Source organism: Nannospalax galili, unplaced genomic scaffold, assembly GCF_000622305.1.
Source record: "Nannospalax galili isolate Female #2095 unplaced genomic scaffold, S.galili_v1.0 scaffold634, whole genome shotgun sequence".
NCBI lineage: Eukaryota > Metazoa > Chordata > Mammalia > Rodentia > Spalacidae > Nannospalax > Nannospalax galili.
In genome coordinates, this window is record NW_008336853.1 from 3,360,185 (window position 1) to 3,385,230 (window position 25,046).

The 25,046-nt window shown below is 50.6% G+C and overlaps 1 protein-coding gene across 1 annotated transcript in view; it reads left to right on the forward strand.

Moving 5' to 3' along the window:
* Positions 1-25,046, forward strand: part of Sdk2 (sidekick cell adhesion molecule 2) — a 299,575-nt gene that overhangs the window by 264,004 nt on the left and 10,525 nt on the right. The window contains exons 37-44 of the mRNA XM_029562667.1: positions 3,574-3,760; positions 6,668-6,805; positions 8,465-8,626; positions 11,779-11,904; positions 17,072-17,236; positions 18,909-19,049; positions 19,307-19,445; positions 21,155-21,281. Coding sequence (XP_029418527.1) covers positions 3,574-3,760; positions 6,668-6,805; positions 8,465-8,626; positions 11,779-11,904; positions 17,072-17,236; positions 18,909-19,049; positions 19,307-19,445; positions 21,155-21,281 — 1,185 coding nt within the window. The remainder of the gene's footprint in view (positions 1-3,573; positions 3,761-6,667; positions 6,806-8,464; positions 8,627-11,778; positions 11,905-17,071; positions 17,237-18,908; positions 19,050-19,306; positions 19,446-21,154; positions 21,282-25,046) is intronic.

Below are 25,046 nucleotides of genomic sequence, written 5' to 3' on the forward strand. Positions count from 1 at the left end.
CACTAGGTGTGGTGATGCACACCTATCATCCCAGCATTCAGGAGGTGGAGGCAGGAGGATCAGAAGTTGAAGGTTATCCTTAGCTCAAAAAAAAAACCAACAACAACAAAAATCAGATTGTGAAGTTGGGTGTGGTGGCGCACACCTTTGATCCCAGCACTTGGGAGGCAGAGGCAGGCAGATCTCTGTGAGTTCAAGGCCAGCCTGATCTACATAGCGAGTTCCAGGCGCTGAGGCTGCAAGGAGCCCCTGTCTCAAAAAGGCAATAGATGGGTAGTGGGGATTGTAGTTACACACTGCCACTTCAGCCCCAGTCTGTGGTAGGCACTAACCCATACAGCATAGTTCTATTGAGCACCAACCTGTGTCAGGCATGATTCTAGGGACCTGGGACTCAAGGGAGCCAGATGCACTGGGGATGCCTCAAGCCTGCAGCCTGCCATATACACACTTACCCCGGGGGGGGAATCAGTCCTATTCAATCATGTCACCTTAGGAATTAGGATCCAGACTCAGCCCCTTGTCTCTAATCTTTGAAAGTTCTGCTAGATGCAGCAGACAGGTGTCCTGTTTCTGTATTTGTGACTCCTGAATCCTACACTCTGATGCTGCTCTGCCCAAGGGCATGACCCCAGCTATCAACCCTCTCTCTACCCTGGCACTACTGCACATCTCCCTCTGGGGTTATCACACACGGGGGAGGGGGGCATAAAGACATTCTGAAATTTCCTCTTATTTTTATTTTATCTGTATGCATGTTTTGCATTTATGTAAGTACACCCATGCATGCAATGCCTTCAGAGGCCAGAAGAGGGCATTGGATCCCCTGCAACTGGAATTAAGGACAGGTGTTAGCTACTATGTGAGAGCTTGGAACCAAACCCAGGTCCTCTGCAAAAGCAGCCAGTGCTCTTAAGCACTAAGCCATCTCTCCAGCCCCTCCTCTTTTTGAAAATTTATTTTTATGTGTATGGATGTGTACACTTTGGTAAGTTTATGTGTACCACATGGATACAAGAGGCCAGAAGAGGTTATGGGATCCCCTGGAACTGGAGCTACAGGCAGTTGTGAGCTGCCATGTGGACACTGGTCTCTTCAAGGGTAGTAAGCTCTTACCGGGCATGGTGGCACACGCTTTTAATCCCAGCACTTGGGAGGCAGAGGAAGGCAGATCTCTGCAAGTTCCAGGCCAGCTGGGACTACAGCGAGACCCTGTCTCAAAAAGACCAAAAAAAAAACCCGACTAAGAGTAATAAGCTCTCTTAATCACTGAGCCATCTCTCCAGCCCCTTGTTTCCTCTTTTAATGTCTTTTCCTGACCTCGTGTGTTTGTTCACATGTCACTATTTCCTTGGTTGGTCCCTTTACTGGGTAATTCAAAAGAATTGTGTGGGTATGTAGCTCCGTGGCAGAGTGTTGGCCTATAATGTACAAGGTCCTGGTGTTGCCTGTGCACTGTACAGTCTTAGTGAGACCTAGGTTCAATCTTCCGCAGAGGGAGGGAGAGAGGAAGGGGAAGCAAAGACAATCTTCTGTCCTCACTGAGCCTCTCATTCCATTCTCTGTTCAGAACCCCCCTCCAAACAGCTTCTTCTCCTCACCACCCCTCCCAACAAAGCTCTTCCTGACAGGGCTGCTGGTAACTCCCCCTGGCATTCAGCAGGGGCGTCATCTACTGTGGGCCTCATCCTTACCATCTGTTCTAGTTTGCCTTCAACTTGGGGAGGAAAGGGTTTATTTTATCTTACATCTCCCAGGTCACGGTTCATCACTGAGGGAGCCCAAGGTAGGAACTCAGGACAGGAACCTGGAGGCAGGAGCTGGAGCACAGGCCATGGAGGAATGCTGCTTACTGGCTTGCTCCCCTGGCCCATGCTCAGCCTGCTTTCTTATACAATATGGAGCAAACTGCCCAGGGGTGGCACTGCCCACAGTGGGCTGGGCCCTCCCACAGCACTCAACAATCAAGAAAATGCCCCACAGACATGGCCACAGGCCAGTCCAATGGAGTCAATTCCCCAACTGAGGCTCCCTCTACCCGGTGTGTCACATTGACAACCAAAGCCATCCAGCACACCGTCTCTGCAGCACAGCGTGAAGTGCGCCTTTAAGATGTTGCTCCCTCCTTCCTCTGCCTCCTCACACCTCTGCTCCTCCTCTGTGTCCTCAGCTGCAGGGGCCCGAGGAACCCATCCATCCATCTTCTCTAACAAGAAAAAGCCAGTGTTTCTTTGGGTGTGCTAACTCTGTTCGTGCTCAGACAACATGCAGGTGCCTCCTGATGCTAGCCTTGACCTTTTCCCTGAATCCAGCGGGAACTTGGTACACTGTTACGTCCTCTTTGTGAATGAGGAGCAAGGGGATGAGTGGTTTTATGAATGATGATCTCAACTCCCACATAAGAAGAGTCTGGGAAGGAAGGAAAAACTAGACCCTCGTAGTAACGAGGCGTCCTAACTGCCATTCCGACATGCGGGGGGTGGACACTTTTATTAGCTCTTTCTCACTTTTATTGCCTTCTTTCGAGAAAAGAGAAGGAGGAGGGGCTGAAACCCCAGTGGGTACAGAAACCTCCGTGGCCAGCAGGTGGCGCCAAATGATCTCCAATCCTGCTCAAGGTTTGAAAGCTCAAGGCTTTCAGGAGGGTACCAGCAACATTCTAAAAGTTTGGAAATCTTCCGCACGTACCTAACCTTCACTGGATGCAGGATGCCTGGAGGCTCTGTACAGAGCTCCTGCTGCCTCGCTCACCTAGAACTGTTCTTTCAGAAGCTGACCAAGTCCCAGGGGAGTCCAGTGCCCTACTGTTCCATCCTTTATAGCCTTCATCCCTCACACTCACCATGGAAAGAGGGTGTCCCAGAACAAGTCACACTGCTAGCAAACGGTGCCGTCAGGATTCAGCCCTGGGACCAGATGCCGAATCAGTCCGGCTTGCCTCTACAGCAGACTTTGCAAACTGTCCTATCCACAGACATCAAATTGGATTGTGCACATCCATCTCCAGGGGCTTTACAAACTGTAGGGTACATGTGCATCACCAGGGGGTTCTCTGCAAACTGTAGTGAGTGCATGCAACCACAGGGGCCTTGCAAACTGTAGTGAACCAGTGCATCATCTGAGGTCTTGGTAGCCTGCAGCTGCTGATACAGCAGGTGAGGCAAAGCTGAGCTTTCTATTCCTCACCAGTTCCCTGGTAATTTGGTGCCACTGGTCCTTGTGCCCCACTCGGTGAGGGCTGCCTATGATTGAATTTAACTCCCGGCCCAGGCTCCTGAATTAGCATATTCCTCCAGAATCTTAGCGAGGCTGGCATGCCTGTGCTACATCCCACAGGCATGGTACAGTGAACCAAGATACACAGGGGATGAGCCCTTAGGAGGGGTTCAGTTATGGTCTAGGAGAGGATGTGTACTGACTGAAAAGGAAGGCTCTGGAAGCTTTCTCAAATAGCTCCTAGTTCCATATTGTTTCCTGGCTGAAAGTGAAAGTGTCCAAACCCTGAGATGGCAGAGGCGAAAGGGAGCCCAGTGTCTTCATCTGTCTCACACCCACAATCCTTCCTGCCCACAGATCTATTTCTGGGAAGCCCAGCGGCGGAACCTCACCGAGAGGGTGAAGACCCTTTTCTTGCCTGAAAACAGCGTGAAACTCAAGAACCTGACTGGCTACACGACCTACATGGTCAGCGTAGCGGCCTTCAATGCTGCAGGGGATGGGCCACGGAGCACCCCTACCCGGGGCCAGACTCAGCAAGCAGGTAGGGAGAGGTCTTGGGGAGGTCAATTTTCCAGGGGCACAAGGACCTCACCCGGCGTTGGGGATGTTAAGAGGAACGGAGACTGCTGCCTATTGTGCAGGCCGGGAGCTGCACTTCATGAGCCCCACAAGATACAGTGCAGAGCACCCCAGCCCAGTCTACAAAGAGGAACCTAGACTTGAATATTCAACAAATGGATCTTGAGGAATACCTGCCTTGCCCCAGCCTTAGGGATAGCCACCACTCCCAACCCTTGTCTGCCTGCCACCTCCTTTACGTCATCTCCCTGCCTTTGTTCATCGCACCACTGTTTATTATCGTCTATGAGCTCAAACTTTGCTGGGGATTTCAACAGTGAGTGAAACCAGCAGGTCTGTGCCCTACAAGGGGCACAGTTCACAAACAAACAGATGAGTTGGCTGCAGGTGCTGGTGGGGACAGGTGATCTAAGGGTAGGAGGAGGTGGGGCTGGCTTTGGATAGGCCTACTCAAGGCCTGACTGAGATGCTGGCTTCTGAACTGAGATTTGAGTGGGAAGAGGCCAGCTGTGGGACATTCTGGGGACAGGGCAGGAAGCAGGGTTCCGGGCAGAAGAACCAGCAGGAGCAATGGCTTGGTGGCTGAAGGGAATTAGGGGAAGAAAAAGAACTGGGTGGTCACAGGGAAATGGGATGTGAATCAAGTTTCTGAGGGTCTGGAGGACCAGGATTTAAGTATGAGAGGAAAACACAAGAAGGCTTGAGCTATTGAGCAGTGGGATATTTTTGTTTTGAAAAACTCACTCTGGCTGCTAGACAGAAGGGACTGTGGAGGAGGGAGAGGAGGATGGCGGCAGAGAAGTCAGGTGGAAGCTAATTGCAGGGCAGGATGGCTGGAAGGGTGAAGTCACTGTGTCCAAAGTCACTCTCAAGTCAGACTGGATCCTCCTAGAAGTCCTGGGAGTGGGGAGTACAGTGTCACCTCCATTCACAATGAGCAAGGGTGACCCCAGGAAGCATGCTTTTTTTGCCCAAGGTCCCCCAGTAGGTCATAGGGAAAAGGGTAGACACTGGAGCCTAGGACTTCCCAGTTTTCTCCATGTGGATTTGAATATAGTCAGCCCCACCCCCAAACCCCAAATTCATGCATTCTACATCTGCAGATTCAACCAATCAAGGATGGAAAATATTCCCTCTAAAATATTTGCTTCTGGCTGGGCACGGAGGCACAGGCCTGTGATCTCAGCACTTAGTGGGTAGAAGCAGGAGGATCAAAAGTTCACAGTCATCCTCAGCTACATCAAGGCCAGCCTGGGCTACATGAGACCCTGTCTCAAAAAACAAAAGTACTGTGTCTATATTGAACATGTACAGACAATACAATATTGGACATCATAAGTAACCTAGAGGTAAGTTGAAGTATATGGGTGGGGGGACTAGAGGACAGCTCAGTGGCACAGCACTGACTTATCCTGAGATTGAGATGCCCTGGGTTTGATCTCCAGCACCAAACCAAAAGAAGGGCATTAGAAGGATGTGTGTAGCTTAGATGCAAAAGTGACACCATTTTATGGGGCTGGAGAGATGATTCAAAAAGAGCACTGGCTACAGAGGACTGGGCTTCTGTTCCCAGCACCTACACAGCAGTTAACAGCCATCTGTAACTCCAGTTCCAGGACATCCAACTCCCTCTTCTGGCCTCCTCGGGCATTGCACTTACATACATGCAGGCAAAACACTCATATACTAAAAATAAATAAATAAATTTTTTAAGTGGCACCATTTTCTATAAGACACAGGCATCCTCAGATTTTGGCATCTGAAGGGTTGCCAGAACCAATCCCCCGTATATACAATGGCCTCTGCCCTGGCCTCTGGACTGCAGCTTTCCTAACCTGCTATATTCCTTACTGTGGTTCCCACTCAGTCTCAAAGAGTTACAGAAAGCAGGCTTACATAGGGTCAGCCAGAGGCTGAGCTAAAGTGTGCTGGCTGGTCCATCTGTCTGCCTCCCCATCTCCACTAAGCTCCATCAGTATCACAGGCCGGATATAAGCCCCTGGGGGCCCAGAAGCTTCCGGTGTTGTGGCAGCAGAACACAGCGTCCTGTCCCACGTCCCCTAACCCCACCCCCCACCCCCCAAGGGAGAAGAGGCAGGAAGGGGCCCTGAGCTCACCTCCCTCCTTCAAAGACAGCCAGGGATCTGGAGCCGGAAGCTGTCATGATTAGCTATGGCTCAGTGGGAGGCAGCCCTGGGCAATAATAGCCTGGCCATCCACCGGACCAGCTGCTGGGATGCTGGGGTGGGAGGTGTTTCCTGTCCTTCCTTTCTGCCCCCCTCACATAACAGAAGCTCCATGTTTTCAGGGCACCCCAGAGTCATCTTTTCCGGAGGGTCTGACTGTCTGTCCTTGGCCTGGCTCCTCTTGACAGCATGGTGTCTCTGTGACAAGCCTTAAAGCCCAAGGATGAGAGGAAGGCCACATCTCCAAAGTTCTGACATCTTGTTTAGCACAAACTTCGTATTCTGACCCCCACGTTCTCTATCGGGGAAGCCAAAGGACATACCCCATGATGCCAGGAAGTGGCCTTGTCCCACAGTGACCCTTGGGGACATTGTGGCTGGTCCCATGCTAATAGCCAGGGCTCAAAGCCACTTAGGAGGGAGTCCACATTCTCCAACTTTAAGGAAGAGCTTTTCTTCAAGTGCCAGAGACTCTGATGTTGGAACTGAGCACTGATGACATCAAGGAAGGGGGGAAGGGATCCAAGGGCCTCGAGTGACCCTTCTGCCTTCTTTTTGTGCTTAGTCTCACTCTCTCTTCTTTCTGGGCACAGAACCAAAAGCTCCCACTAGTTGCTTGGAACTGGACCTGAGGCTTTGAACTTGCACAGAAACAGAAAAACAACGCTTTTCTGTCTCCACAGCCCCCAGTGCTCCCGGCTCTGTCAAGTTCAGCGAGCTGACCACAACCTCAGTGAATGTGTCCTGGGAAGCCCCACGGTTCCCCAATGGCCCCCTGGAGGGCTACAGGCTGGTGTATGAGCCATGCACCCCAGTGGATGGTGAGTGGGCCTACCATTTGCCTTTCAAGGGCTGGTTTGCACCCAAAGACCATATCATGGTCTCTTCTTGGGAATTAGAGGAGATGAGAGCCTTCACATCTTATAAAAGGGGAAAATGGGGCTCAGACCAGGGAAGAGTGTCTCCAACACAAAACAACAGCTGGTTGAACCAGCAACATAGATCTCCCAATTTCCAGACAGGGCATTTTAATGCAATCTTCCTCTTCAGTGAACTGATCCAGGAAATGATAGCAGAAATCCAAGGAAATAGAGTCCCCAGGGCTGGAGAGATAACTCAGCTGTTAAGAGTACTGGCTGCTCTTCCAGAGGACCAGAACCTATATGGCAACTAACAACCATCTATAATTTCGATTCCAGGGGATCTGATGCCCTCTCCTGGCCTCTGTGGGCATTGCACACACATGGTACACTTACATACATGCAGGCAAAACACTGATACACATAAAATAACAATAAGTTTTTTAAAACTTTAAAATACATATTGCCCCCCCCCAAGATGGAAGGTTTCTTCAGGGACCGTGAAGAAAGGGGTCGTCTGATGGTCTCATCCTATCTTGTCCCTTTCCTGAACCTGACAGTTCTCAGCCTTATCCCCTGGAGGGGATCAGCCTTAGAGCCTCTCCCCCAGGAAGATGTGTAAGAATGAGAAGTCTCCATGCCCCCGTTGTCATCTGAGAGCCTCCTCTGCAAATGACTGTCCTAGCACCCTGAGCCCAGGTCATTTGCACTGTCTTCAGACCCTTTCCTCACGGCCCCTGCCCTCTCCAGGTTCTGACTAGTCAAGACTTTGCCCCACTTTTGGGCTCCCAGGCAGGGCCAGGCTGAACCTGATGGTTGACATCAGATAACTGCCAACTTTCTTACCCACAATGCAGCCCAACCTCAGCTTGTATGAATGAGCCAAGGATAAGCAAAGTGCCCAGAAGTCACTACTGTTTTGTTCCCAGCAGGAATCCTAAAAAGATAAGAGACTTATAGGCAGGAGCGGACCTGGGCTCCTCAAAGCGTGGATCTACTTACAGCAAGGCATAGGGGTGTGGCTGGCCTAGCAGTGGCACCCTGGTGGCAGAAGTGACCACTTTTATGATCACCTCCCCCTCACTCTTTCCCCCGTCACTCCTCCCAACAGGAGCCTGGGAAGAACACGGGAGGGAGCCCAAGCAGTTCTGGGTCAGTGGCAAGAACAACAGCCCTCAGTCTCACTACCACCTGCGTGCCAGCAGCCCGCCTTGCAGAGCAGAGCTGCGTTAGAACACAAAAGGGGGGCCAGTACCGGGGAAGAGATCTGGTCAGGTGCAAGGCCCAGGAACAGGGCCAGGTCAGAGATCAGGAAGACAGGATGCAAGCAGCCCAGGCAGGCTCTAGTCACAGTGGATTCCACCTGGCCTGTCCAGGGAACACCCACTTTAAGAAATGGAGTCCTTGACTTTGGGAGTCTCAGTCCATCAGAGTCTGGACCACATGGCTAAACTCCATGTGCTTCCATGTTCCTTCCTCCCTGTGATGCCTGGCTAGTACATGCAAGACACCATCCAGTATATGTGCCTCAGCCCCAGAGCAGGCCAACAGCACCCCCACCCCCGTTCTCTTGTTGGGAAAGCCAGCTAATGCAGCCCTCACTCACATCCTTCCCCACAGGAGTCAGCAAGATAGTGACAGTAGATGTGAAAGGGAACAACCCGCTGTGGCTGAAGGTAAAGGACCTGGCAGAAGGCATGACCTATCGGTTCCGCATCAGAGCCAAGACCTTCACCTATGGGCCTGAGATCGAAGCCAATGTCACCACAGGTCCTGGAGAAGGTAGGAGCGGTGCCCTCGGCACTGAGTCCTCAGCCCCCAGGTGGAAGGAGCCCCCAGGGCTCCTAGAAGACCCTGAAGACAGAGTGGGAAACACAGGGCTTACTCCTCTGTCCCCTATCCCTGTGGCCTCTCTCCCTTCTTCCCTTCCTCCTTCTCCCTCTCTCCTCCTTCCTTCCCCTCCTCCTCTCCCTCCTTTGTCCTCCTCACTCTTCTTCCTCCTCCTCCCCCTCCTCCCTCCTCCCTCCTCCTTTCTCAGCTTGGTATTAACATCCAAGTCCTTGGGACCTTCCAGTCACAAAGCCTGGAATGACCCAAACTCTCCTCTCCCAGCTCAGGCCCATACACACCCTGGGCAGCCTCGCTATAACACCAAGGCTGGCCTGGTACTCATGATCCCCCTACCTCAGTTGCCCAAATACTGGGATTGCAGGAGTGAGCTCCCACACCTGCCCCTCTTCCTACTTCCTCCTTTCTTTCTCTCCTCTCTAGTCCCCAGCCTCTGTCATTTCTGTCCAGAAAGGACACAGCCTGGCAGGTCTCCAGCCTCAGGCCTAGCTAGAACTATCTTCTCATACCCTAGAACCCCATCCTCCCCACCCTGGCAGTGGCTCTCAGAACAGGGTGCAGAAAAGTCCCCCTCAGTTCTGGTTCAAATGCACTCTCCCTGGGTGGCCACAGAGGTTCCAATTTCTAATGGTAGAGGGGTGCAGTCAGGTCTTGTGATCACAAGAAAGCTGGGGGATGTGATGGAATTTCAGCCAGAAATTCTCTGGCTGAGGGGCATCCTCTTTGTAGCTAGGTCTGCCTTCCCCAAACCCCAGGATTCATCCTCCCCCTCCTGCCTTAACACACAGAAGATTGCTTTGTATTTCTACGTCAATGCTCTGCTCTTGAATTCTTCCTTAATCCCTCTTTCACTGCCCCTGACCTCCATCACTTCCCACCTTCTACCCCAGGACCATGTGGTAGTCAGGGTTTAGCCTCCAAAGGTCCTGTCACATATTCAGGTTTTCAAATTCTGAACTTAAAAGTCTCCTCCAAGGCAACTCTGATCCCCCACACCTGAGAAAGTATCTAGCCCAAGTTAAGAGGTCACCTCCTTCCCTCCCTGCCCCTTCAGTCAGGAGCAATGCTCTCCTCTCCACAGAGGCCAGCGAGTCTGGGCCCTAGCAAGGACTGAAGAGTCCTGGCCTCCTGGCCTTCCACCTGCCAGCAGTTTTGTTACCCCTGGTGGCCCAGGCTCCTCACTTTCCCTTTCTGGTCGCTTTCTATTCCCCAAGTCTTATTCTGTAAGGAAGTAGGTGTGCAGACCCCAGCCGCCCCAGCTTTGCCTCTTACCTGGGACTTCCTGGTCAACAAAGCAGGAAGAGGAACTGGCAGGCAAAGGAAGGCCTCTCAGTATCCCAGAGACAGGATCAGGCCACCTCAGTACCAGCTGTTCCAACTTAAGGTTTAAAGTGTTCCAGACAGGGCTGGAGAGATGGCTCAGTGGTTAAGAGCACTCGCTACTCTTGCAGAGGACCCAGGTTTGGACCCAGTCTCCGACATGGAGGTTAACAACCATCTTAAACCTTAGTTCCAGTGGATCCGACACCATCTTCTGACCTTTGTGGGCATTGCATGCACACAAATACATGCACATAAATACATGTGCACATAAATACATGCAGGCAAACACCCATACACATAAAATAAGAATAAATCAAAACAAAGTGTTCTAGGCTTGAGGGGAGCAGAGGGGGGAGAGGTTGGCTGGGAAGCAGAGGAAGGATAGCGAGCACTCCAAAAGAAAACCAACTTTGTATTCTGGTGTGGGTAAGAAGGGCTCTACAAGGAAGATCACACAGCCCACCCATCCTTGACCCACCAGAGTAGCCACTGTGTTTTCCCCTCCCCAGCCCTAAGCAATGCCCTGTGCAGAAGAGCAAGGTCCCTGGAGGCTACCCACAGCCCTCCACTCCTCTCTCAGGCCAGCTCCCCCCTCCATGGACTTCAGGCTGGATGTTCCTTGGAGAAGGAAGGCCGGAAGAGGGAGGGAGAGAAGAGGAGGAAGGGAAAGAAAGAGAGCCCCTCCAAAGCTATGGGTCAAGACTGGATATAGGGACCAGGCAATGGGCAGTCCAGCTGTGTGAGAGGTCTCTGGCCTCCTGTCTGGGTTGACCAACTCTCCCAGGTGCCAGAGGGCATCGATGAGATGTTAGACTCATATTCTCTTCCCAGCAAGCATCCAGAGGCCACCAGACCACACTCATGCATGCTCTGCCTCACCTGATGAGCACATATACTAGGCTCAGGAATGGTGAGCTCCATGTTTAGCAGAAAACAGGCTCTGTCGGTGACTGCACATGGCAGGAGCTCTGAGGACAGGCACCAGGCTTACATGGGGAGGGTCCCTGTGAGAAAAGGTTTGGGATGCTCTATAGACAGATACCTGGCCAGGTCCTCTGTCAACACAAGCATCCTTCTGCCTCTTCCTCTTCCAGCTTCCCTCTGACCAATTTCTCAGTCTGCTAGCTAGACACACCTTCTGCCAGGTTCTCCTGTCCAGGCTTCCTGGACCTGGCTCTCTCCCCACCCAGCCTAACAGCAGATGTATTTGGGGGTGGGAGATTTCAAGCAGGAGGTAGGGCAGACATGATTATCCCAGGCCAAGGAGAGAGATGCCAGGGGCCCTTCAGCCCCCTTCTGCCATCCTTCATCCCTGGGGATGCTTTGCTGTCAGTCTACCCACCTCCACTGCCCACCATGATATCTCCCTTCTTCAAGATTTATTTCCAGAAACCCTTTGTAGATGGACAAGCCGAGCTCCCCTGGAGGATTGTATGAATGGATCGAAACACCCATGTAATAAGTTCTGGACACCAGATCCTCTGACCCTGCTCCAGAGGTTGTCTTGGCTTTATTGCCTATGCCCTGCCCTGCCCTGGGATTTGGAATAGGAGGTGTGGGGTAAGGGGAAGAGACAGTAGTCACATCCTAGGAAGCCTGGCCTGAACAATGTTCCTCAGACCTGGTGCTGGCAGTGGGTTCCAGAGGCTCCATGGCTGAGGTTGATCTGGTTGCCCAACCTCCAAGGCCCCAGCACAAGCTGTTGGGAAAGGAGGCTCTTCTTGTGTCCACAGATGTCCTTGCCCACTGTATGATGTTTGCAGGTGCCCCGGGACCACCAGGAGTGCCGATCATCGTGAGGTACAGCTCTGCCATCGCCATCCACTGGTCCAGCGGAGACCCCGGCAAAGGGCCCATCACCCGCTACGTCATAGAGGCCAGGCCTTCAGGTGCGCCCCACTCAGGCTGTACTGTCTTTCCCTAGGAGCTGAGATTCCACTGCTCACTTCCTGCTCTCCACCTGTCCTTACATCTGGTCTTGTGTCTGTCCTCCATCTATGAAGGCACACAGGATCCTGCAGGTGAAGCTAGAGGTAACCCTATTGAAGAGTAAGAAATAGGGGTGCTATTCTTAAGCACCTAAGCTGGACTCATGCTTAGGGAATTCTGAGGAGATCCCCAAAGAACAGTTCTTAGCACATTATGCAGACCAACTTGGGTTGAGGATTGTTCAAGAAGCCAGAGGAGGGGCTGGAGAGATGGCTCGGTCAATAAAGCACTTGACAAGCAGGGAGGGGAACCTGAGTTCAGATCCTGAGCCCTCATGTGAAAAAAGCCAGGCATGGTGGTGTACACCTGTAATCCCAGTGCTGGGGAGATGGAAATAGGAGGATCCCTGGGGCTTGCTAGCCAGCCATTGTGGCCAACTTGGCAAGCTCCAGTTTCAGCAAAAGACCCTGTCTCAAAAAATAAGAGGTGGAGAGCAATTGAGGAAGATGCCCAACATCAACCTCTACACACACGTTTACACACACAGACACATGAACATGTACAGAGAGACAGAGACAGAGAGAAGGAAGTGGGAAGAGCAAGGGTTTGGCTAAATACCATTGGTTAAATACCCATGTCCTGCTGTGACCCCGCCGATGGATGCCACATACCTATGGAGACCCACCTGCCTCTTACATCTCGGTCTCTGCATCCTGTTCTCCCCTCTCCTCATAGCTCTTTCCCTGTACCAACCTCTCCTGTCAAGCCTGAAATCGAATCACAAGAACTTCCAGAGCCATCAGGAGATGAGCGACTGATAAGTCACTTGGGGTGGGGGGCTGGCCTATCTCGATCCCTACTTCCCAGGCTCCAGCTCCGTTATTCCTCGTTCCCTACCTCGATCCCTGCTTCCCAGGCTCCATCTCCGTTACTCTGCAAGCTCCAGCCCCCTCCGTTGCTAGGATTCCAGCTAATCAGAGGTGCCCAAGTCAGCCAAGAGCTGCAGGCTTGTTCTTTGTATTCGGCGGATCTGTGCTGAGGCGATTGAAGTTGAGACAGGACAAGCCTTTGCTGCTCTCACCCCAACAGCAAATAGGGATCACAGAAGTGAGGGAGTCTATCAGGAGCTAATGCATCTTTGTGTGTGTGCACATACATGTATGTTTGTGTGCATGCTGGTATGTATATGGATGCAAGCACATGTATGTGTCTAGGCATGTGGAGTCATAGGTCAACCTCAGGTGTCATTCCTTGGGTGCTGTCCACCTTATTTTTCACTGGTCTGGAATTTACCAAATAAGCTAGTCTGACTGGCCAGCAAGCCCCAGGCGTCCTCCTCTCCATCTCCCCAGAACTTTGATTACAAATTCTTGCCACCATGACAGTGCCCAGCTTTTTTTTTTTTTTTTTTTTTTTTCCTTCTCCTAACCTGGATTCCAGGGATTGAACTCGGGTCTTTAAAAAAAAATTTTTAATTTATTACTTTTATTTTATGTGTATGAGTGTTTTGCCTGCATGTATGTACGTGCACCTGTGTCATGTAATGCCCATGGAGGTCAGAAGAGGGCATCAGATCCCCTGGAACTGAAGTTACAGATGGTTGTTAGTTGCCAGGTGGGTGCTAGGAACTGAACCCAGGTCCTCTTCAAGAACAGTCAGTGCTTTTAACCTCTGAGCCATCTCTCCAGGCCCTGAACTCAGATCTTTGTGCTTGAAAGGCAAGCACTTCACCCAGTGAGCCATCTCCCCCGCCCAGTAGCTAACACTCCTTAAGGGAAATAATAATCCCAACAGCAAGTGGGTCATTCTTCAGGGTGACTGGGTGCTCATCACCTCAATAACAAAGAGTTAATAATTCCAGGAGTTCCTGGAAACCAGCATGACCCGCCATTGCCTTGATCTTACACTGACAATCGCAGTGCAATAGCTAAGCATCTAGCAGCTCAGATCCGCCACACTGTTGCCTACGCTACAGGCAGTGCTGGCCCTCTTTCCACTCCAGATGGCTCCTCCCTGGGCCCCTGGTGCCGGCTGCTGAGTTGGCCAGGAAACCCCAGTATGCATCTCCTACCCAGGGCCTGTGCCTGCTTATTCCACCCAAGCTGGCCGACCTGGTGCCAGGCTGTGGAATGTTGGCCCAGGACTCCAGCCTGTTGATTTTCCAGTGTTCCCTGGGAGGCCCAGCATGAGCTGCTGCTCTTCCAAGTTTGGGGGCAGTGACTTGGTACACAGGTAGAGTGGAGGAAGGGCTGAGCCAACAGTCGATGAAGGGCTCAGGCCGGCAGTACCAGGAAGGACAAAAAGATGGAAAAGAAGGGGAAGAGGGCCAGGGAGATGCCAGAACCCTCCTCTGAAACAGTTGAAGATCAGGCTGCTATTCTGGGGTGGGCGATCTTTTCCTGCTCCCTGCTCCCTCTTTGGTCCTCCCTCCATGTTTCCAAGCTCCTTGGGATGAAGTAGCTCTGGTGGTATGACACTCCCGCTTTGCTGAGCTTTGTGCTACCCACTGAGCTAAGAGATCATGCAGACACAAGGGAGAGAGGGAGGGATTCACTCTGAGACTGACAGGCCCGTGAAAGTGCCTCACGCCTCATCAGCTGACTCTGGGCTGGAGACCAAAGACACAGAGGGATATTCTAGCATTTTCTGGCTTGGCCTCACTACCTGGAACCTATCCTTTGTCTATGTGGGGTACATTGAGGGGGTAGGGAGGATATAAACAGCAGGCCAGAAGCCTCAACTTCTAGAACACAGCAGCAGGACCCCCTATAAGCTGAGTCTACTGGCAAACACTAGTTATTCCCAGTTGTCTCCAGCACTGTCCTGGGCAGCCTGAGAAAGTTCAGTGCCAAGAATCAAGTAACTCTGGGCAGAAATACCAGTGCTACCACCCATGACATGTGACCCCGGGAAGATGAGATAAGCCTCTCTGAGCCTTGAATTTCCTCATCTGTGAAATGGGAACAACAGTTTCTCCAGCCATTGCTGTGAGCTTGAAAAGTAAAGTTCAGCCAGGCGTGGTAGCCCACACCTTTAATCCCAGCACTTGGGAGGCAGAGGCTGGTGGATCTTTGTGAGTTCAAGGCCAGCTTTGTCTACATAGTGAGTTCCAAGCCAGCTGGGGCTACAGGGAGATGCTGTCTCAAAAAAAAAAAAAAAAAAAAAAAAAAAAGTTCATATCTTCAGTTGAGTTGAGTGACAAAGGAGTTGGTGTCAGCTGGGGCGGTGGGGCGGGGGTCCTCGCTGTTACAGGAATCACTCCAGGTGAAGGAGAGAACTCAAAGTCACATGGGAAAAATGGATTATACCCCAGTACATTTCAAGGTATAAAGCACTGAACTTGTGGATATAATGCTTTGAAAAGACCAGTGAGGACATCTCTGTTCCTGGGTTTAACACATACTGGGAAGGTGCATAAGTGAACTGCTGATTTATACAGAAATGGTAATAAACTAGGTGTTAACCTTGCCCTTAAGGAGTTCACAACCTAGGAGGAGGACTAGGAGATTAGACAAAAAGATGATGTGTAACGGGCACCTTTAAGAGAGTCTAAGGCAGGGGGATTGGAAATTCCAGGCCAGCCTGGGCTACAAAGTGAGACAGTCAAAAAACTAAGGGCTGGAGAGATGGCTCAGCAGTTAAGAGCACTGGCTGCTCTTGCAGAGGACCTGGGTTCAGTTCCCAGCACCCACATGGTGGCTAGCAACCACCTGTAACAGCAGTTCCATGGGGTCCAACACCCTCTTCTGGCCTCTGAAGGTACTGCATACATGGGGTACACTTACATACATGCAGGCAAAACACTCAATACACATAAAAATAAGAATAAATAAATCTTTTTAAAAAGTAAATTAAGGGACTGAAGATGGCTTAATGGTTAAGAGCACTGCTTGCAGAGGACCTGGATTTGATTCCCAGTACCCATATAGTGGCTAACACCCATCTGTAACTCCAGTTCCAGGGATCTGACACCCTCTTCTGACCTCTGCAGGCATTGCACAACATGGGTGCACTTACATACATGCAGACAATACACTCATCTACATAAAATAAAAGTAATAAATTTTTTTTAATTTTTTAAAAACGTAAATCAAAATAATACAGATTATAATAAAGTAGGTGCTCAAAAATACCAAAGATGGGGCTGGAGAGATGAGTCAGTGGGTAAGGTGCTTGCCATATAAGCATGAGGACCTGAGTTCAGATCCCCAGCACCTATGTGAAAGCCAGACATGCATCTATAACCCCAGCACTAGGAAGTACAGACAGGTGGAGATCCCTGTGGCTCATCACCAGCTGGTCTAGCTAATCAGTGAGCTTAAGATTCAGTGAGGTGGTCTGAAGGGATGGTTCATTAGTTAAGAACACTGGCTACTCTTGCAGAGGACCTGGTTCAGTTCCCAGCACCCACATGGCAGCTAACAACCATTGTAACAGTTCTTGGGGATCTAATGCTATCTTCTGGTCTCCTTGGACATACATGGAGGCAAGACAAACATAAGATAAAAATACATAATAAATAAATACATTTTTAAAGAGTAAGAGGCATTCCAGAAAGGTACTTTAAGAAAGGTCCTGGGGCTCAGTGGTTAAGAGCACGTACTGCTCTTACAGAGGACCAGAATTGGTTCCCAGGACCCATATCAGTCCCACAGCGCTGCCTGTAACTTCAGTTCCAGGGAATTCTGAGATGCCTGTGGCCTCCTCAGGCGTCTGCACTCATGTGCACATACCCACATACGTACATATATGTATAATTCAAAATAGTAAGTAATAAAAAAATTTTAAAAGAGACATGTCTCTCAGGCGTGGTGGCGCATGCCTTTAATCCCAGCACTTGGGAAGCAGAGGCAGATGGATCTTTGTGAATTTGAGGCCAGCCTGGTCTACATAGCAAGTTCCAGGCCATCTGGGGTTACAAGGAGACCCTGTCTCAAAAAGGAAAGAGAGAGAGAGAGAAAAGAGAGAGAGAGAGAGAGACATCTCTCTGAGACCTTCCTAAGAGCCAAGCATGGGCAGAGTTGAGCCACTAACCCAACAAGCCCCGCCCTCAGGGAACCCCAGCTGGAGCCAGATGGGGATGTGAGCCTGCTCCACCTCACATACCTCTGCTCTGTGGGCCTGCAGATGAGGGACTCTGGGACATCCTCATCAAGGACATCCCCAAGGAAGTGACTTCCTACACCTTCAACATGGACATCCTCAAGCCAGGTGTGAGCTACGACTTCCGGGTCATTGCAGTCAACGACTATGGCTTCGGCACCCCCAGCAGCCCTTCCCAGTCTGTGCCAGGTATGGGCCTGTGGGGTGAGGGCTTGGAGAGTTCATGGAAGACAGATGTCAGGGAACCAAAGCATCAAGGTGGTCATCAAAATACACTGTCCCTCAATTCCCCTAATGGTGAGCACTGGGGGCCCAGGCATACATCAGCTCAGTTCCAAGGGAAGCTGCCAGAAAGGTCACAAACTGTGTCTCCATGCTGTAGTAATTACTCTCTGACTCTTTGTAAAGCATCATAGCCAAGGCAACTTATAGAAGGAAGAGTTTATTGGGCTTATAGTCAAGAGTCCAACATGGTGAGGGGCGTGGCAGGAAAGGCAGAAAGCTGAGTGCTCACATCTTCAGGTACACTCAGGAAGCAGTAAGAAACTGAGAAGGGGCAATGCAATATACTCTCAAAGCGCGCCCCAAGTGATGTGCTTCCTCCAGCAAGGCCACACCTCCTAGACGGCTGCAAACAGCACCACCAACTGGGGCCAAGTATTCAGATACCAAATGTCAGGATACAGATAGTCCTAGACTAAAATAGAAGAGCTATTCTCTCATTGGCAACAACATGGATTATGAGTTTCTGGACACAGAAAGCACAGAGATGGGGGCTTTGACAGAAGAGGAGCCCTACCTGGCAGAGGCATTTTAAAAACCTACTCACATCCTCTCTCCCAACTCACCTACTTTTCTGCCATAAATTAAAAACATATTCAAGGCCAGGCATGGTGGCGCACGCCTTTAATCCCAGCACTTGGGAGGCAGAGGCAGGCAGATCTCTATGAGTTCAAGGCCAGCCTGGTCTACATAGTGAGTTCCAGGACAGCTGGAGCTACAGGGAGACTCTGTCTCACAAAGACCAAAAAAAAAAAAAAAAAAAAAATTCAGTCCAACCAGAACTTTATGGAAAGTTCTCCCAGACCCCCTGAAGGCCAGACAAGCATCTTTCCACACACAAATCTGGGTCTGCCAGATTTTTTCCCTAAGCATTTGTTCCTAAGAAGTTAAGGAAGCAGAAACAGAAAAGCAGCTAACATACTGCTGTTCTCTCTGTTCCCCTGGCAGACATCAAAATCAATCCCAGCACTCTCTCTTAAAGAATCTACAGGATCCCTAATCAGCTAAACCATAAAATTTTTCTCAAAACAACCCTCCAGTCAATCTTTAGGCTACCCATCAAAGCTGGAGGCTTTAAGCCAGGTGGTACACGCCTTTAACCCCTGCTCTTGGGAGGCAGAGACAGGCAGCTCTCTGTAAGTTCAAGGCCACCAGGGTCTATAGCTACTTCCAGGCAAAGGGACCCTGTCTCAAAAACCAAAAAAACAAGGGGCTAGAGAGATGGCTCATTGGTTAAGAGCACTGGCTGCTCTTGTAAAGGACCAGGATTCAAGTTCCAGCACCCACATGGTGGCTAACATCTGACTGTAACTCCAGTTCCAAGGGATCTGATGTCCTCTTCTGACCTCTGAGAGCATTGCAGGACATGGGTGCACTCACTTACATGCAGGCGATACACTCATACACATAAAATAAAAATAATAAATAAAATATTAAAAACAAACAAAGCTGGAACTTTTAGAGGACACCAACCCAACCTACTGCTAATGCATATGAGTAGTCAGAAGAACCTCATTGTGGGGGTTTGTGGGCAGGTGGGAACTGAGAGCCTTGGCCCTGACACCACACCCTGTTGCAGCCCAGAAAGCCAGCCCCTTCTACGAGGAGTGGTGGTTCTTGGTGGTCATCGCCCTCGTAGGCCTCATCTTCATCCTGCTCCTGATCTTTGTGCTCATCATTCGAGGCCAGAGCAAGAAGTACGCCAAGAAGACAGACTCGGGTGAGCGAGCCTGAACACTGTGGCTTGACTCTCATGGCTCTCCCTTTAGTTGATGGGTGGGGCAAGTCTCTCTCCTGGCAGTGCACCTGCTCAGATGGGGCAGCCGGGACTTCCACACAACCCCAGACTCTTATCTGGGTCTCAGTGCTAAAAAGCTAATAAGAAAAAGGGGTGGGAAGCCCATCCAGGTGTGAGGCTGGAACTGTAGAGGGAAGGCCATGTGGTCTGATAGGTACCAATCCTCCCCCAATTCCCAGGCGGCAATGCCAAGTCAGGAGCCCTTGGCCACGGGGAGATGCTGAGCTTAGATGAAAGCAGTTTTCCTGCCCTGGAACTCAACAACCGACGGCTGTCTGTCAAGAATTCCTTCTGCAGGAAGAATGGCCTATACACCAGGTACTAGTCCTTTGCATGGGTAGCAGAAGACAGAGGTTTGAGGGATCCAGCCAGATCATGGAATGTGCAAAACCAGCTTGGCCTTCCTGTTCTAGGGAAATAGCATCCGAGCTTCAGGTCTGGCAGTGGTCAGCAGAAAGACATATGGGGCCCCAGTAGCTTTTGTTCTTTGCACCAGACCCAGCCACATTGTGGAGAACACTAGAAGATTCACAAGGAGGTGGGTGCTAAGGGCTCCTACCAATGGCTGCCGAGTACCAAAACATCAAACATTGTACATATCAGCCTGCAGCTGTCTGGAGCCAGTTGCTCCCATAACAGGCCCCGTAGATGGTTATACACAATCCAGTGGTCAGCTGGACCCAACCAAAGCACACAGGAGCCAGAGCACCTTAATGAGAGGCGCCAAAGGCTAGCCCATCATTGCTCATGTCCTCCCTATCTAGGCGAGCATGGAAGCGGTCTCACCTGGACTTTATTTCTATTAAAGGATGCCTCTTGCCACCATCCTTCAGCCTCTGAAAGCAGCCAGCACGGAAAGGGCTGGAGATGTAGCTCAGCTGGGCGGTGGTTTGCCCATCATGTACAAAACCCTGGGTTTGATTCCCTGCACTGTGTAAAACTAGATATGATGGCACATCACTATAATCCTGGCAGGCACTTGGGTGATGGAGGCACAAGGATCAGCAGTTCAAGGTCATCCTTGAGCTATTTAGAGAGTTTGAGGCCAGTCTGGATTATGTGAGACCCTTTCTCAAAAATCAAAAAAAAAAAGCACAGCTAGTGCTGTGAATCAACTCATATTTCTCCTGACTTCTTTCTGACCCCAGTCTCTCCCAGGCATTCTTGCCCTTGGATGCCTGGACACCCATTTGGAAGGGGGTCCACCTGACCCTCCCTGATAGGATGTGGCCGTTCTATGCTCCTGGAAGCTCAAGAGAGGTTGGGGCCACAGCCAGAGGGACTCCTGTCTTCAGCCTCAGTCCTGTTGACATTCACGGCTCAGTGGAGGCAGCAGGCGGGGCAGGCGGAGGCAGCCTCTGGGGGAGCTCACAAAGCTTCTCTCTGTCTCTTCTTCTTGCAAGGATAAGCCTTGTGTGCTCCTCCAAGGGGGTGGAGGGGAACATTGAGTGCGGAGCAGGCAGGGTCTCATCCCCTGCCAAATCCAACCTTCCAAAGAAAGAGCCATTTGAGATTTGAGGCTGTGGTGTTAGGCTCACTCGGGCCCAGCATGGCCACCACAGCCCCACCAAGCTGGCTTCTGGGTCTGCCACAGGGAACAATAGGGCATTTCACAGATGGCCTTACATCCCCGTCCCCCTACAATGTACCCATATCGAGGCCTGCGTGTTCCTACACCCTATGAATACAAGAAAATCTTGTTTGCGCCAAACCAGGAACCTGAACCTGGTCACAGTGATGTGTACATGCATGTGTGTGCCTAGACAGACACACAGGCGTGTGCGTGTGCACACACACACACACACACACACACACACACACACTTGCCCTGCATGTTGCCAGGACAACATTAGCATGGCACCATGTTTTCTTCCTCTTCCTCCAGACCCCCACCCCCACCCCCAGGCCCAGGACTACAGAGTATGGGCACAAAAAACGAGGAACCCAGGATGGAGGGGCTGGTGGCCTGTATCCCTCCAGGCCTACCTAAGGCCATCTCTCAGCCTTACCACCCACTCTCTCCCTAGGTCCCCTCCAAGGCCCAGCCCAGGCAGCCTCCACTACTCTGATGAAGATGTCACCAAGTACAATGACCTCATCCCGGCTGAGAGCAGCAGCCTGACTGAGAAGCCCTCAGAAATCTCCGACTCCCAGGTGAGGGGCAAGACGGCCCAGGCGGTGACTGTTCCCAAAGCAGGTGAAAGGTTGAACAGAGGCCAGCACAAGGCTAACCTGCCTTCCTCCCTCATTCCCTTCCTTCCTTCCTTTCTTCCTTCCTTCCTCTCTTCCTTCCCTGCCTAGGGCCATAAAGACCAAGGGTGCTGGAGAACTCTCCAGAAGTCATTCATAAACTAGCTGTCACCCCTCCCCAGGTCTGCTCAGAGTTTACCCCAGAGGGAATGGGGTCTCAATCACACAAGGTCCCCCCTGAGAGCCTGGTTCCCTGTACTCAGCAGGGTCACCTCAAGCCCAAGTTCTCAGTAGCTCTGGCTCATAAAGGAGCCTTTGGTGCTGAAGATGAGGAAAGACTAGAGGAAGGCCTGGGGATGTAGCTCAGTTAACAGAGTGTTTGCCTAGCGTGCACAGAAGCTCTGGGTTCGATCCCCAGCACTGCATAAGCCAGATGTGGTGGCACATGCCTATAATCCCAACATTCGGAAAAATAAATAATTAATAGGGCTGGAGAGATGGCTCAGCGGTTAAGAGCACTGACTTCTCTTGCAGAGGACCCAGGTTCGATTCCCAGCACCCACATGGCAGCTACGAACCATCCTTAACTCCAGTTCCAGGGGAATCCAAAGCCCTAATAGGGGCTGGAGAGATGGTTCAGCGGTTAAGAACACTAGTTGTTCTCGCAGAAGACCCGGATTCAAATCCCAACACCCACATGGCAGCTAACAACTGTCCATAACTCCAGTTCCAGGGGATCTGATGGCCTCTTCTGTCCTCCTCGGGCATTGCACAACAAGGGTACACTTACCTACATGCAAGCAATACACTCACACACATAAAATAAAAATAATGAAGTATTAAAAAAAAAGAAATGCCTTCTAAAAATAACAAATAAATAAATAAATAAATAAATAAATAAATAAATAAATAAATAAATAAATAATCCTTGAGAGGTAGAGGCAGGAGGATCAGAAGTACAAGATCATCCTTAGCTACACAGCAAGTTCAAGGTCAGGCTGGGCTACACGAGACCCTGAAATCTCCCTCCTCCCCCCAAAAGTGCATATTTGGAGAGAAAGATTGGAGTTGCAGCTCTACCTGACCCTGAGCTGCTAGAGGCCTGAAATCTGCACAGCTCTGGGACTTGGGGCCTGGAGGAACAGTCATTGGGGTGGGGGTGACACAGGGGCGATGAGGATGGAAGCAGGGTAGACCAGGAAGACACTCCACTTCAGAGTTTGGCTCCTGGCTTTGCTGCTTCTGTGTTGAGAAATTCTGAGTATGCTGGGTAGACTTTCTGAGCCTCAGTTTCTCCATCCGTAGACCAGGTAGGGTGGTGATAGACTCTCTTGAGGAGATGCGGGGAAGACTGACTGCAATTGGGCACAGAAGAGCCCAGGGCAGGGCACACTAAGACCATCCCATAAACATCAGCTTTTATGTGAGGAAACAAACATCTGTCCTGGAATACAAGCCTCAGTGCTGTCATTGGTGGGTCAGGTGGGGACACTATCCCATGCTCTAGGGGAGTAACTGAGTTCATTCTAACACTCCCACATACAATGGCCCATCCCAGCCACTTGGGCTAAGCCCAGTAGTTTCAGAAGAAGGGTCATAAAAGACCCCTGCATCCTATGCCACGGGTCTTTCTGCCCAGTCCTGGGAGAGGCCAAGGGGAGAGGTGGGGACCAGCAGGAAGCCAGGCTGTGAGCAGCTAGGAGATGCCCAGAAGCCTGGGATCTGGTGGTGGGCCAATGGCTGCTGTTTTGTTCCGCTCCAAGGTTACAGATGGGCTCAGCAGAGCTGCCAACAGGACCTAACTCCTACTCAGTGGTAGTAGGGCCAGCCCGGTGGCACAGGTCTGTAATCCCAGTACTAGAGAGGCAGGAAGATTGGAAATTCAAGGCCTAACCGAGGCTACAGAGTGAGTTCAGTGAGACTTCGTCTCAAAATGAAAAGTAAAAATGAGGGTTGGGAATGTAGCTCAGGATTACCCACCTCCCAAAGTCATCTCCAAAGTGAACAGAAGAGCCTAGAATACTCTGCTTGGCCCTTGATGTGATTTGTTCCCAACAAGCCCATTCCTTGCTCACTATTTCCACAGCAGACTAGAATAGTCACTCCCCTAGAACACTACCCTAAAGAGAGAGGGGTTCCTGGGCTCCAGAAGGCATCTGGGACTGCAATCCCTATGCTCCTTTGGGGAACAGTTAACCTAGCCCAGGCTCTGGAGGACTGCCCATAGAGCTGGTTAGCCTTTGGAGTTTGAGTCAGGGCCCACTTGGAATGAATTTAGCTGCTCTGAAAGCTAAGGTCCATGAAGACAGGAACATGTGACAGGCTTATGTTGTTGCTATTGTTTCTGGAATATGTTGTTTTGTTTTTGAGACAGGGCATCACTATATAGCCCTGGCTGGCCTGGAGCTCACTATGTAGACCAGGCTGGCCTTGATCTCACAGACATCTGCCTGCCTCTGCCTCCCAAGTGCTAGGATTATAGGCATGTGCCACAACACCTGGCAGTGTAACAGTTTTGGTGATTGTTGCATCCCCAGTGTCTTCAATGGTACCTGGGACACTGGCATCATGTAACCATTTATTAAAGAAATGAAAAGTTATTGAGGTGAAAGGTTGTTAAGGAAGCTAGTTAGCCCAAACAAACTCAAGAAGGATAGACTCCCAAGATCAGAAACAAAGGTCTTGGGAGCTGTTATTATTTTTGAGATGGGGGTCTGGCTGTGTTGCCGAAACTAGACTCCAGTTCCCAGACTTGAGAGTGATTCTCATGCCTCAGCCTCTTGAGTAGCTAGGACCACAGGCTATTCCACAGTTCTTGGCCAAACAATGCTTCATAGTTATGATGTTATTCCTTTTTGACTGACACCCAAACTCAATCATTAAAAGAAGTATGGCCTAACCCTAAGCCTTTGAAGTCTCACTGAAGACAGTTCGTCATCCTCTGGAGACTGTGCTCAGGGTCCATCACATCTCATCATGTTATAGTGATAACTTTCTGAGGCTCACAGAGATGATGTGAGTCAGCTTAAGTCCAGTAGCCTAAGATCCCAGCTCCTAGGTCTCAGGGCCAGTTGCTATACTTGTGCCAGACATTCTGACTGTCGAGTTGGATCTGACCCTTGTTTCTACCCTATCTCAAAGCCCTGCCTACGGAACTTTCTGGAAAAATCTTCAGGACAAGCCAATGAGAAATCTAAGGAAGTCAAACATTCTACTCTTCTAACAAGTAATTGGGGGAGTTTCTAAAAAGAAAAAGTCAGAAAAAAAATTCAAGCCTGCCTTTAAACAACAAAGACAGAAAGTTCTCTAGTATGTCATTTATTATTACACTGACAGCAAAATCACCCAAACAAATAGACTGACTTAACTTGAGGGCTTTTTTGTTGTTGTTGTTGTTTTTGTCTTTTTGAGACAGGGTCTCCCTGTAGCCCCAGCTGGCCTGGAACTCACTATGTAGACCAGGCTGGCCTCGAACTCACAGAGATCCACCTGCCTCTGTCTCCCGAGTACTGGGATTAAAGACGTATGCCACCATGCCCAGCTTTAAATTGAGTTTTTAAGAGTGGGCCCAAACTTGGAGGACACTAGGTCCCCTATTAGAACTGTCTGTCTCCCAGAACTCTGCCCAGATGGATCTCTCTTGTCCCCTCAACCAGATGAACTATCTGTATCCTTACCCTGGCCCAATGGAACTCTCCAGACCCTGTTTCTCCCATTGTGTGGTCCCCA